This window comes from Perognathus longimembris, chromosome 5 (assembly GCF_023159225.1).
Source record: "Perognathus longimembris pacificus isolate PPM17 chromosome 5, ASM2315922v1, whole genome shotgun sequence".
Lineage (NCBI taxonomy): Eukaryota > Metazoa > Chordata > Mammalia > Rodentia > Heteromyidae > Perognathus > Perognathus longimembris.
The window spans coordinates 20,284,192-20,296,356 of record NC_063165.1 but is presented as its reverse complement, the minus strand read 5'-3'; the positions used below and the strand labels follow the sequence as shown (position 1 = coordinate 20,296,356).

General features: G+C 34.0%; 1 protein-coding gene across 12 annotated transcripts in view; it reads right to left on the bottom strand.

The window, feature by feature from the left end:
- Positions 1–739: 739 nt before the first annotated feature.
- The window catches only part of Robo2 (roundabout guidance receptor 2), a 516,317-nt gene continuing 504,891 nt past the window's right edge, over positions 740–12,165 (bottom strand). For 6 of the 12 annotated variants that reach the window (XM_048346411.1, XM_048346423.1, XM_048346415.1 and 3 more), the window contains 3 exons: positions 5,932–6,204; positions 3,673–3,873; positions 740–2,107 (listed from right to left, as the gene is read on the bottom strand). In XM_048346411.1, the coding sequence (XP_048202368.1) occupies positions 2,106–2,107; positions 3,673–3,873; positions 5,932–6,204 (476 nt within the window). In that variant the 3' untranslated portion in view covers positions 740–2,105. The remainder of the gene's footprint in view (positions 2,108–3,672; positions 3,874–5,931; positions 6,205–12,165) is intronic. The other 6 variants (XM_048346417.1, XM_048346422.1, XM_048346419.1 and 3 more) reach the window with 2 other exon arrangements.

The window sequence follows — 12,165 nt, the reverse complement described above, 5'->3', positions numbered from 1 at the left end:
AGTCATCTGCATAGAGATACCTTTTTGAAGTCAGTTTACTAATTAGGTATAAGTGTCAGATATCAGAAGTCAAGGCTTCATGTAATAAAAAGTTCTAAGCTAAAGTCACTAACAGGAGAAAGTTAATAAAGGGTTTAGACATTTGCACCCAAATGCTTGTTGTCTTTAGTAAAGAAATAAACTACATGGCACAAAGAAGATGTTGAGCCCATAGTAAACTTTGTATTCTAGACCTGATGTGCAGATATATTCTCTTGGGATAAAGAGCATAGAACCATTAACTGAATCTTCCATTTACTATAACAACACATTGTCATGCTGACTAAGCCAATAACCATATGAATAGTTATTCAAAGGGTCCCCTATTTTCAGCCTAGCCCTGGTTATCATACTGAATATTTCTCACAATATCAACTACTGGACATATGATAGGAAAACATATTAAAAAAATAAAGGCAAAAGTAGAATTCAGAATTGTGTAAGTAGCACATGGGGAAGGAAGTGTGGCATATGGAAATTTCAGGAAAGGTATCTTCTACTTTGCTGATTATACATGTACAGTAGTTGACACACATTTCAAGTCATGCTTCTTTTAAGCATTCCTACATGATAGAACTTCAGGAACTTCTTAGAGTTGTGAAAACAAATGAGGCAGGACACTGTTCATTAATGTCCACTTACAAGATTTGGTTTTATTTAAAAAGTGTATAAACATGCATTTTTCTCCTTTTATTCCCCTTTTCAATGTACTCAAGTCAAGATGGGATGGGTCAAAGAGATTTTGGTAGCCAATTTCTGAAGATGTACCATAAAGTATTATTATTTTTTAATAAATCTAATTACTGTGAACGGAACATACTCTGAATACTGCTCTTTAGCATGGACTTTTGGCTGGCTATTTGGTGGCACCAACTTCACTCTTGAATTGAGAGCGGATCACAGACTGTAGAAAGACTGCATTGTTTTTTAAAAAGTGTTTGAATTTGAGTGATGCCTACATGCATTAGAAAGATGAAATGAGACATTACAATAGAGTTTGTATTTGAAAGCAGCTTGAGTATGTCCTAATAATAAATTGCTTCTTTACCTAGTTGCTAGATACTCTAGAGTTCATTTTGTTTATTTCCTTGGGGGAACTTCATGTTATATTCTGACTTAATGAGTTGGAAAGATTAATTATGCTAATTCAGAAAAATACTCTTTAAAAAATTGTAATATAAATGCAGCTCTTGTGAAAAACCTTAATTTCCATTTGCTTGTAATTGTCTGATGGGCCAATTTCAATGACAGGTGAAGTTGATTCTAAATAAAATTTTAATTATCTTTTTTTTTTAAAGCAAGTTTAGTACATCTTTGCTACCTGCATATTTCAATGCATATGTTGTGGAAAGACTTCAATTTTCTTCTCCTGACCCCTGCTTTTTATCATCTTTTAACCATCTTTCTGTTTTTTAACTTGACTCAGTTTTGGTGTTTTAAGCAGACTTTGCCAACACTATCATTCCTTGGCATTTTCCTATTCTAAACCCCAACCAAAAACCATCTAACATGATTGGTTACACCAGCTTCATCCAACCTAGCTTACAGTACAGAAACTCCCTTCACATTCAATCTTTTCTTCATGTCATGAGGAGTAGAGATTTGTGCTTTTCACCAAATAAAATTGCAGTGCAAAATCTTAACAAAAAAGTTACACAATTAAAAGTTAATATATGGCACCACAGCCTATTAATTCACATATAGTACAAGAGACCAATAATAACAGACAATAATATGAACAGAGCTAAAAAGAGTGAGCTTGCATAGCAATGCACAAAAGAAATTATATACAGAGGAAATCCTTTTGATCCTGGAGGGCGAGTTTTCTTTTCTTTCTTTTTAATATACTCCTGACAAGAAAGAGTTAAGGTGGGTGGTGTACTTAGGAGAACATAAGTCAAATATCTGTGGGAGATGTGTGGCTGTGTGTCTTTACATTGCATTTACAATTCTCTTAATAGTACATAAATAAAAGAAATTGTTCATTGCACTGTGTAGTGTAATCACTTCCATGAGTTCAGACCTGATGGTCCTTCAGAGCAGCTTTGAATGTCTCCTCTCAGTTACTCTAAAAAGAGATAAATAGCAAAATTCAGAATTAAAGTTCATATTCACCAAATTCAAAGCAATCAGATAGCAAATGAAGATAAAGTTATCAGATAAATTTTGCACAATATTATTTGGAAACAGAGAAAGAAAAAGAAGCACTTTCCTTGCATTCTTTATGAGTCTACAAATATTTCAGAAGTAACATTAGAGAAAAAATCTCAAAAGATGTGAATCAAAATAAAAACTATAAAATATGTTAGTAATCTGGCTAGTAATAACCAACAATAATTCACACTCATAAAGAATTGTATAATTTAACGGGATATTTTCTCTTTACATTTTTTATTAAAATGCCCTAAGTAGTCTATGATATGAACATAATCCTACACTACCCTTTAAAAATAGGGAGCAGATTAGGAAAGCAGATTGCTTTCTCATACTGTAAAATCAGTGCAGGGGTTGTGAATATTAGTACCTAGGGCTATCCTCTCTGTAGTGTTCTTAAGCTGAATTCAAAGAAGCTTCCACAAATATTAAGTAACAATAATGATATCATGGAATAGGGAAATGGGTATATTTCCAGGTAGAATTAAAACTAAGAATTCCATTTCTTTATTCTGATTTGCTTCAAACATTGTATCTTTCTTTATTGCCTACTATTTCATATTTAGAAAATGTTATACTCACTACCAATGATAGGAATCAACTCAAAAAATAAATTTATTGATAGAGTATATCATTACAGAATGATTATATTTAGAATATGTCATTTACAAACAACATATTTGAAAACAAAACCAAAGATCAACTTTTCAAGGTTGACTCTCAAATTTTGAAAATAAACAAATGAGGAGCAACTAGAGCAAGAGGAATTGCCACCAGTGTTCTCTAAAGCAACGAGGGGGCTGCAGCTCAATGATTATACATCTGTTTAGTGTGTCCTAGGTCAAACTTTAATCCTTTTTGGGCACCAGTGGATCACACCTATAAACCTAACTACTCAGGAGACTGAGATATGAGGATCAAGGTTAAATACCAGCCAGGTCAAACAAGTCTGAAGTATTATTATCTCAAAACTAACCAAAAGAAAGTCAGAGTTCAGGTGTGGTTCAAGTAGTAGAGTACCATCCCTGAGCAAAAATAGCTAAGGGACAGGATCCAGGCCCTATGTTCAAGCCTCAGGACTAGTACACATACACATAGATTTAATCCTCACAATGAAAACAAACAAAAGCAATACTACATAGAGGAAAATATAGTAGTAACTCTTTACTGCGCTTCAGTTAAAAAGAACAAGAAAATAACCAAAGGGATGATATTCAATCTAAGAAAAAGACGAATGTAGGCTACCTATATGAAAACAATGCATGCAGCCTGTCAATTTGCAGTATCATTGCAATATTAGTCATTTACTATTATAGATAGCAGTTATCTAATTTATGAGCAAGCCTTCACAAAGTATTAATAGTCTATTATTATGTTCTATTATTCCAAAAAAGGTACAATATTGCAAGGTTATGAATGGAATAGCCTTTCCAAATCAGTAATGGTCTGTTAAGCCTCCAAGTGACCTAATGCACTTACATAATTCACCTGTAAACTGTCCTTGACTGTTTGAGCCCATGTATCCTATGTCGAGAATATCGCTAGCATTGCGCTGGTGGCCTGCCCTCAACACTTCAGGTTTCCGTGGTCCAGTAGAACCTTTAGAAGAGGATGTTCCAGATGAGCTGTGGCCTCCTGGAGATGGGAAGTTGGGCTTGCTGTAGGGCACCAAAGCCTCCTCTAATCAAAAGAAAAAACAGAAAGGATTAAGGTGAACTGCAACATGGTGGCAAAACGCCAACTGAACTCTTGACATATTAAGCTCAGAACACATGATTTTATTATTTCATTCTTCAAAAAAAATTAGAAATAGGAGGTAAAATCAGATCCAGATATGAAAAGAACTTCCACGTGCAAGCAACATTTCCTACAAGAGAATCTAATGTATTTAATTAAAATAAATCTTGGGGTAAGTATACAACATATTAACTACCAAGTTTTAACTCATTAAAAAAGAGAGCTTGTATACAAGGAACCATAGTTTGCTTAGCCAAAAGTATATCTGAGAGCCATTTCTGGAGTCCAGAGAGTCTCCAATTTAATTTTCTCATTAAGATAGGAAAAACAACAATGACATGGTTTTGCTTCAGTATAAATGGTGCAATATTTTTGTGATCAATTTAGAGACAAGACTACATATTAGTTACTTAAATAAGTTACTTAAATTTTCAATTTTTGAAAGATGGCAACATTATTTGAAAGATTATGTGTTTCATAAAGCTAAAAACATATTAATATATTGTTAATATTCTACTTATATATTGCTTTGCCATCTCCACAAATGACTCCTGATATATACTGCAAATAATAAAGACTTCATTAGTTTTTTTTCATTCCCTTCCCTTCCCTGATTTCTTCCCTCCCTTTCTCCTTCCTTCCCTTCCTCCCTTCGTTCCTCCTTCTCTTCCTTTCTTTATTCTTTCCTTCATTTTGTCTTGTATCTCCCACCTCCTTCTTGAAGTACCCCCTACTTTATTCCTAGGTCTAAATGATTAGTAAATAAACTGATGACAAAATAAAATTTAAAAGTAAGAGAATTGACTATGTCTCCAAGATAGTCTGTAATGATGGAGTTGACATAATTTTTTTTCTTTTACAGCTTGAATAATTTAGTGTTCCTAAATATTTCATCATATAAAATATTGAAACTGTCATCTTCTAGCCCCTACAGAAATTAATTAAATATTTCAAAAACTTATACCATATTGTTACAAAATGGAATTCTGGAGGAAAAAAAGCATGGGGAGAGGACATATCTAGTATATCTAGGTAAAATCAAACCTGAATGACTAATAAGAAAAGCTTTGAAAATTGTGTGATTCTATGCATATGTGCATTGATTCCCATTAAATGCTAATACGAAGTCCCCGAACCCCTTTTCTCTAACAGAATACCTCCCCTACATAATATCTAACCAAAAATTGTGAAATTTATATGTGGTATTTCCAAGAAGCTTGGTTCTTACAAGAACAAGAACATTTTCTATCCAAGGGTTTACTATAAATTACATTTATTCAGTTGAAGAAAGTTTGAGCCTATTCAAGCTTTTCTACTTGCAACTAATCATTAAAAAAAAAAAAAAAAAAAAAAAAAAGCTGGTCCAGGGGGCTTGACCTCAGGGCCTGGGTGCTTTCCTGAGCCTCTTTGTGCTCAAGACCAGCACTCGACCACTTGAGCCACAACTCCATATCCAGTGTTTTCTAAATAATTTACTGGAGATATGAGTCTCTAGGACTTCTCTTCATTGCTGGCTTCAAACCAAGATCTTTAGATCTCTGTCTCCTAATCAGCTTGGATTATAGGCGTGAGCCATTGGTACCAAGCTTGCAACTGATAATTTTAATGAACTCATTTATTAGACTAAAGTGAGTTTCCCTCAACCTTCATGTGTTACTTCATTTCACAAACTGGCTGAAGACTGTGATGAAAATGACACCAAAGAAGAAATATAGTGGTCTTAAAATATTATTATAATCAGAAGATAAAAAAAATTTCTACTTGTCTTCTGAGCATGGTAGATGATGTTTAGACATCTCTTAGGCTCAAGGACCTTAACTTGAGGAACAATCTCTACTGGTATCATGCTTAAGATAGTGAACTTTGCTGAAGAAAAACAAAGTTAATTACTGATTTAAGGCAAATGTCTTTCAGATGCCCTTAAACCATGCTATTTCTAAAATACCTGGTAGGGAAAAAATGGTAACAGGCCACACTTTCTTGGGACTGTGTAGAACACACCTGATCCAACACCTTGTTTGTGTGAGGCTTTCCGTGTCTCTTCTTGGCGGTCTGTGGAGTTTATCCATTCTTGGGTTTGTCGCTGCCACTCTAGGGAGGTTTTAGCTGGACAATCCAGTGAGCTCTTTGTGTCTTCTAAGCTGGATGCATGTTGTCTCTCTAGAGAGCTTCCTTTCCTCTCTGTTGACTTTTCCACATTACCAGTGAGCTGGTTCGGGCCTATTTGTTGCCTTAAACCCTGACCTGGTGGGGGATCTGGTGGAGGTGGAAGATCTAAAAATTTTGAATAATATTTAGAATGAACTAAAATTTAATTAAAAAAATACAGATTTTAGTTCAAGCTGAAAAAAATAGACCTTGCCCTCATACAAATATCCCCATGCATAAGAATTTTGTGCAAAATAAGTCAGTCATGCTTATCCAAAATGCATTTTATTGATCTCTCTGCTGTCTTCTCATTTCATCATCGCTGAAAGAAAATTGACTGGTCTTATTCAACTGTTAACCGTGGAAATTGTTTTCAATTGCACACTGGGGCTAACCTTCAAGGTGAAAGGGAATCTTATTATAGTTCATATTCAATCCTCTGCTTAATGTTGCCTCTTCAAAGTAGAAATAATATAATAAAAAAATAAGACCACTAGAAATTCTACCATCTGTGCTAGTAAAATTTCCTAGGAAGAAGCAAAGCTCTTCTGCCAATCTCTACAAGAAATATCACCCTTGGGAAATTAACAGCTACATGCCATATCATATGCAACGAATGATTGCTTTTACCCTGTCCGTGGCACATTTAGAAATAGTCAAAGGGTTAAGCTAATATTTAATAAATACAATTAACATTTTCCCTGTCAACCAATTTTGGCTATTCGTTTCATGAGTTAGCTAATGAATTACAACTAATACATTATAATCTTCCAATGCAGCAATTTTAATAAGTGATATTTAATGTTCAGTGTACAACACTGTTGTATTACACAGAAAGCAGTGTATAAGGAAAATCTGAAATGCAGTGGAACAGATAATGTCTCAGAAAAGTTTTGAATAAAATGTCACCAGTGACTAAATGAAAAGTTCAGGTATTAGCTAATTTTTCATGTTATTCTTTCATTTTTCTCCTTACATCACCAACCTTATATTTTTAATTCCTTCAATTATGAAATCACATTTCCTTCAACGATTGAGTTCTGCATTAGTTCACTGAAGACTTCAAATTTCCCTATATTTTTTACACAAGTGCTGTTACAAATTCCTTTTATCCTCAGAGAAAGTTATTATATTATGTATTTATAAGACCAACCTATCATACATTGTGTACATTTGTTTCATTAATAAAATATTTTATATTTAACATAGGCAATTATTTCCACAACATTTTTGTACTGTGTTCTTGCTTCTAATAATATTCTGTTTGTGACATCTAAAAGGGAAAATATAACATTTATATACATAAGATAGCTTCCTTAATGAAAGGCAAAACTTCTTGTAAGAAATTACTTAAAAGCTTCATAATTTCTTATGAGCAAAATGATAGCATCGTGTACTAGCAATGGTGACCTTCTGAGCATGTGCTATGGGAATGTGGTGGGTGGTACAGCAGTGGAACAGCATCCCTGGTTGTTAAGTATGTCTTCAGTTAAGATCATGAATTATTAATTATTAAAGAGAACATGGTCTGTGTCTGGTAGAATACTTGGAACATTTCTTTCAAAATAAAGAGCTAATATCATAAGGAGTTATATGCAATTTTTGAATAATCCAATGAGGTTGATGTTTCCTTTCAATACTGACTTCTTTTTCTGTGTGTTATTATAAATGCAAAGTAATTATTTTATTTGAATTATTTGACCTAGAGAGGTTCAACAGTGAGGAAAAAATGCTTCCAAACTGTCATATCTTGCCACTGATTTGTATTCTCTCCATCAGAGCAGTATAATATCTAAAATGGCCCAAACAGCATCTGCTTATGCCAGCTAAAATTCTGATGACTATTTAATTCAACTTGAATTTATTCAGCTTCATAATTAAGTAATATCCTCGGAGGGTTTAACTTCTAAGAAGAAAGGACATTGCATGAACATTGAAATAAACAAATTGGAAAAAGAGATGGAATTACAAATGATTGTGGAAAAAAATAAAAGCAGGTAATCAAATACATTCACTTAAATTAAATTTGTTATTCAATTCCATTGTGATTTCATTTTGAGTAAGTCCATTCACCGAATAGTATCTTATTATCCTACTACTGAGGATTCACCTACTGAGGAACATATCCCATGAGACAAGTAATAATATTATCCTCCATATATAAAGAAGAACATGGGGCCAGAAAGAACTTAAGCATCTGCAGCTTGGATCTCTCCTCTGAACTCCAGATTCATAGAGCCCAATGTCCACTGGGTAGTTCCATTTGTGTGGTTAGAAAGACTCTCAAATGTCCTCGCATTAAAACTAAGCTATAGGTTATCCTGTGTAAGATATGCTTCTCCAACCACTTTGTTCTTCTTCTCAATTAGTAACAATCCATTCCACAAGTTCAACAAACTATGACATAACCTTGAGATTGCTTGACAGCCTACATTACTCTCAACAGACCCTGACAGCCTCACTTCTAGAATACATCTTTTCTTCCGGCTTCTACTATTTAGAGAATCACCATCATCAATTCTTTAAACTACTTCTACAATCTCCATTTTTCTACCCTTGACCCTTTTAGTGTACTGAAACATAATAGCCAGAGGGAGCTTTCAGTTTAACATAACACCAATCCTGTGTCTAAAATGCATATAACTGCACATATTCACCCAGTATCAAAGTCAATGCAATCAAGGTAAATTAAAAGTCCTATGACATTGATTCTTTTTGCTTGCCAGACATCATGTTTCATTTGTTGCTCTTTTCTTGAGTCACATGATTCCCAATCCTTCTCATCAACTAAGTACAGAAGTTTACTTGCTGCTCTCATTTCCTACAATACTTTTTCTTGTGTATAAGTGTTCTTCATTTACTAATGTTATTGCATTCTTTTTCTCAAATGTTACCTTGATAGTTATGTTTCCCCTAAAACCTTTATTAAACATACATCTTCCTTACCCATATGCTTCTGAACTTCCTATACATTTTTTAATCCAGGGTAATAATATACATACATACATATATATATGCATATATATATACATATATATATATCAATGTAAACAGCAGGAGACCAAGGAATACCATCTACTATACTATGTGCCAAATAAATATTTGAATAAAGTAGTTAATTAATCCTGTTTCCTCAAATTTGAGAGTTAGCATGTTGCATAGCAAATAAAGAGCTGTTTCTCTGAATTAAGTACTATGAACTAGGGCAAGAGAGAACAGGATTGAAGGAGATGGTCTAGAGTAAACATTGATTGGTAGGGACTCATACTTATCTATCTGTCTGTCTATCTAAATGTTTTTTTATAAATCTATTTATTCCTGAGGTTTGAACTTAGGCATGCGGTCTAGGTAATAGTTTACCACTTCATTGACAACTACGGTCTTTTATGCTTTAGCTTATTTTCCAATTATGATTATGTTGGTTTACTCAGAACTGGCCTCTGGCCACAGTATTTCTACTTCAGCCTCTCAGAGAATATCTGAGTTTACATATACTCTTTGTTGAGAGGGGATCATGCTACCTTTTACCTTTGCAGGTAGCTGAAATTATAGGATGTACCATTATACCAATATAGGATCTGTCTTCTTTGGTCAACATTCTTCAGTGTATTGGTTACATAATAATTGTTTATCATATAAATAGTTATATTTACTTCCAGCAATCTCTGCTTAAGATAAGAAAAAAGAAGTGCCCCCACTCAATGTGGTAAAATGCTATCCTTGAGTGAAAAAGCTCTGGGACAGCACCCAGGCCCTGAGGATTCAAACTTCACAATTGATTTAAAAGGAAAAAAAAAAAAAAAAAAAAGCTCCACAGAAGTACTTCCTTAAGTGAGTGTGAGTATTGAATGTCCTTTGAGAAAGAGGGTGAATTCCCACTGTGCATTATTTTCGATATTTTTCTCAGTGGAAACAGAGAGACTATTTTTTTTTTTTTTTTTTTTTTTTTTTTTTTTTTTTTTTTTTGGCCAGTCCTGGGCCTTGGACTCAGGGCCTGAGCACTGTCCCTGGCTTCTTTGTGCTCAAGGCTAGCACTCTGCCACTTGAGCCACAGCGCCGCTTCTGGCCGTTTTCTGTATATGTGGTGCTGGGGAATTGAACCTAGGGCCTCGTGTATCCGAGGCAGGCACTCTTGCCACTAGGCTATATCCCCAGCCCGGGAGAGACTATTTTTGTAACTCAGAAGTTAGATAGCAACAACCAGAGCTCTACCAATATGTGAGAAGGGACATGTGCCACTTGCTATTAGAACCTCCAATGACCAATCACCCTCTGTCTGCCTATCACACAGAAACCACAAAGTTACAATCTTGAAAAACATCCTCTACTAAAGAGTCCTAGAGACTTACAAGATTTCTGAGAAGAAAGCTGCCTGATTTTGATAGATCATCATGACAATGACAAAGTAAATTTTTATTATACAAAGATACTAAAGGTAAGAGATTGTTTGGTAAAGCATCTAGCAATAATTACCATAATTAATAAAATCATAAAACACTATTGTAAAATCTCTAATGCAAACTCTTAGTGTGAAGTTTCTAATACAATAAATACTACTCAGCAACAACCTTCCTAAGAAGAACATTTTATTTTACATGAAGATGCTACAAAATGATTCCCATGTCATAAATGTCCTACTATTGCTGTAAAATGCTCTTGTTGAGAGTATTTTGTAGAGTGCTATAAAAAAATAATTGCCTTTATGTCATTATCAAAGTGTTTGTGGATCAAACACTTGGGAAAAATGTGATCTTAAATTTCTTCTCCATATCACTACTTCTATAATGGACTAAATAATAACAGAAAATACATAAGCATAGAATGCTGGCATGTTAGATGTCTGAAAATCTAGGGTCCTATTTGATTTTTAGAAAGAGCAACATATTGATTATGCTTTCAACTAGGGGTGGATTACTTTATGTGGATGTAGGAGAAAGTCGTATGAAAATGTATTATAATAAGAGTCTTTATTTTGTTGGTTTATGTATTGTAGCCACCAATGCTAGTCATGGCCTTCAAATATTTCTGGGCAAAAAGGGGAAATACACAGCTATTTTTTTCTTGCTGTAATATTAGAGCAGTAATAATTATTAATTGTTGTATCAGTATTTCTACATTAGTGAAAGGCAATTCTATTTTTTAGTGAGAATAAGAACAACGCTACAAATTGCCTTATGTGCACAATCCTAGTTTTCAGCACATCTAAGGCAGAAAAATATTGGGCAGAATAATTAATTGTTCACCACAAGGCATTCCTTTATAGAGAATGATACCTCATTTGAACCTATAACCTTCATATTACATAGAAACAATTCAAAAGGAAATAAAGTAAGCAGGAATCTTTAGTCAACATGAAAGCTTTTAGAACAAACATGTTTAACCCACCACAAAAACAAGTCATGAAAAAGACTTTCTTTTATTCCAACTCAGCTTCACTCTGCCCTACACTTCCATACTTAGAAATCTGAGGTCTCAGGACCAAGTCAGAACTTTTCTAAGCCAGAATATGCATTGCACTTTCTCATAACTAAATTTCACCTAGAACAACTAAATTACCCATAACTGAGTTTTACCCCAAAACAACAAAATCAGAATCTTCAGAATATATTTCAAGACACTAAATGGTTCTAACATTCAGCTTAGCTATCTATATTCATCAGCCTTTGGACATTTAACAGAACAATCTTAGGATAAGGTTTGTATGCTTTAAGTAGAAAGAATAGTCCTGAAGAGGTAGAATAAATTTGCATTTAGGATTTATAGAGGCATTTAAAATAAGCTACATAATTTTGGATTAAAGTTTCAAGATAAATATGTCATTCATACTTTAAAAGAAATCGAAAAAGAAGTTTTGTTTTGTGTTGTGTGTGTGTGTGGTTTTTTTTAATTGTATTGCTTGAAGTCCCCCCTCCCCCTTTGGCTTATTCCCTTTTGTCTCTGTTTTTGGTTTCAGTATTCTTTGTCTTGTATATAAGTTTATCTGACTTGGGGAGCAAAGGGGGAAGCACAGAAATGGTGGGACAAAGGGTGAACCAATTCAGCAGTAATACTCACTAGAAAACATTTTGGAAACAAGCAAATTGGGGG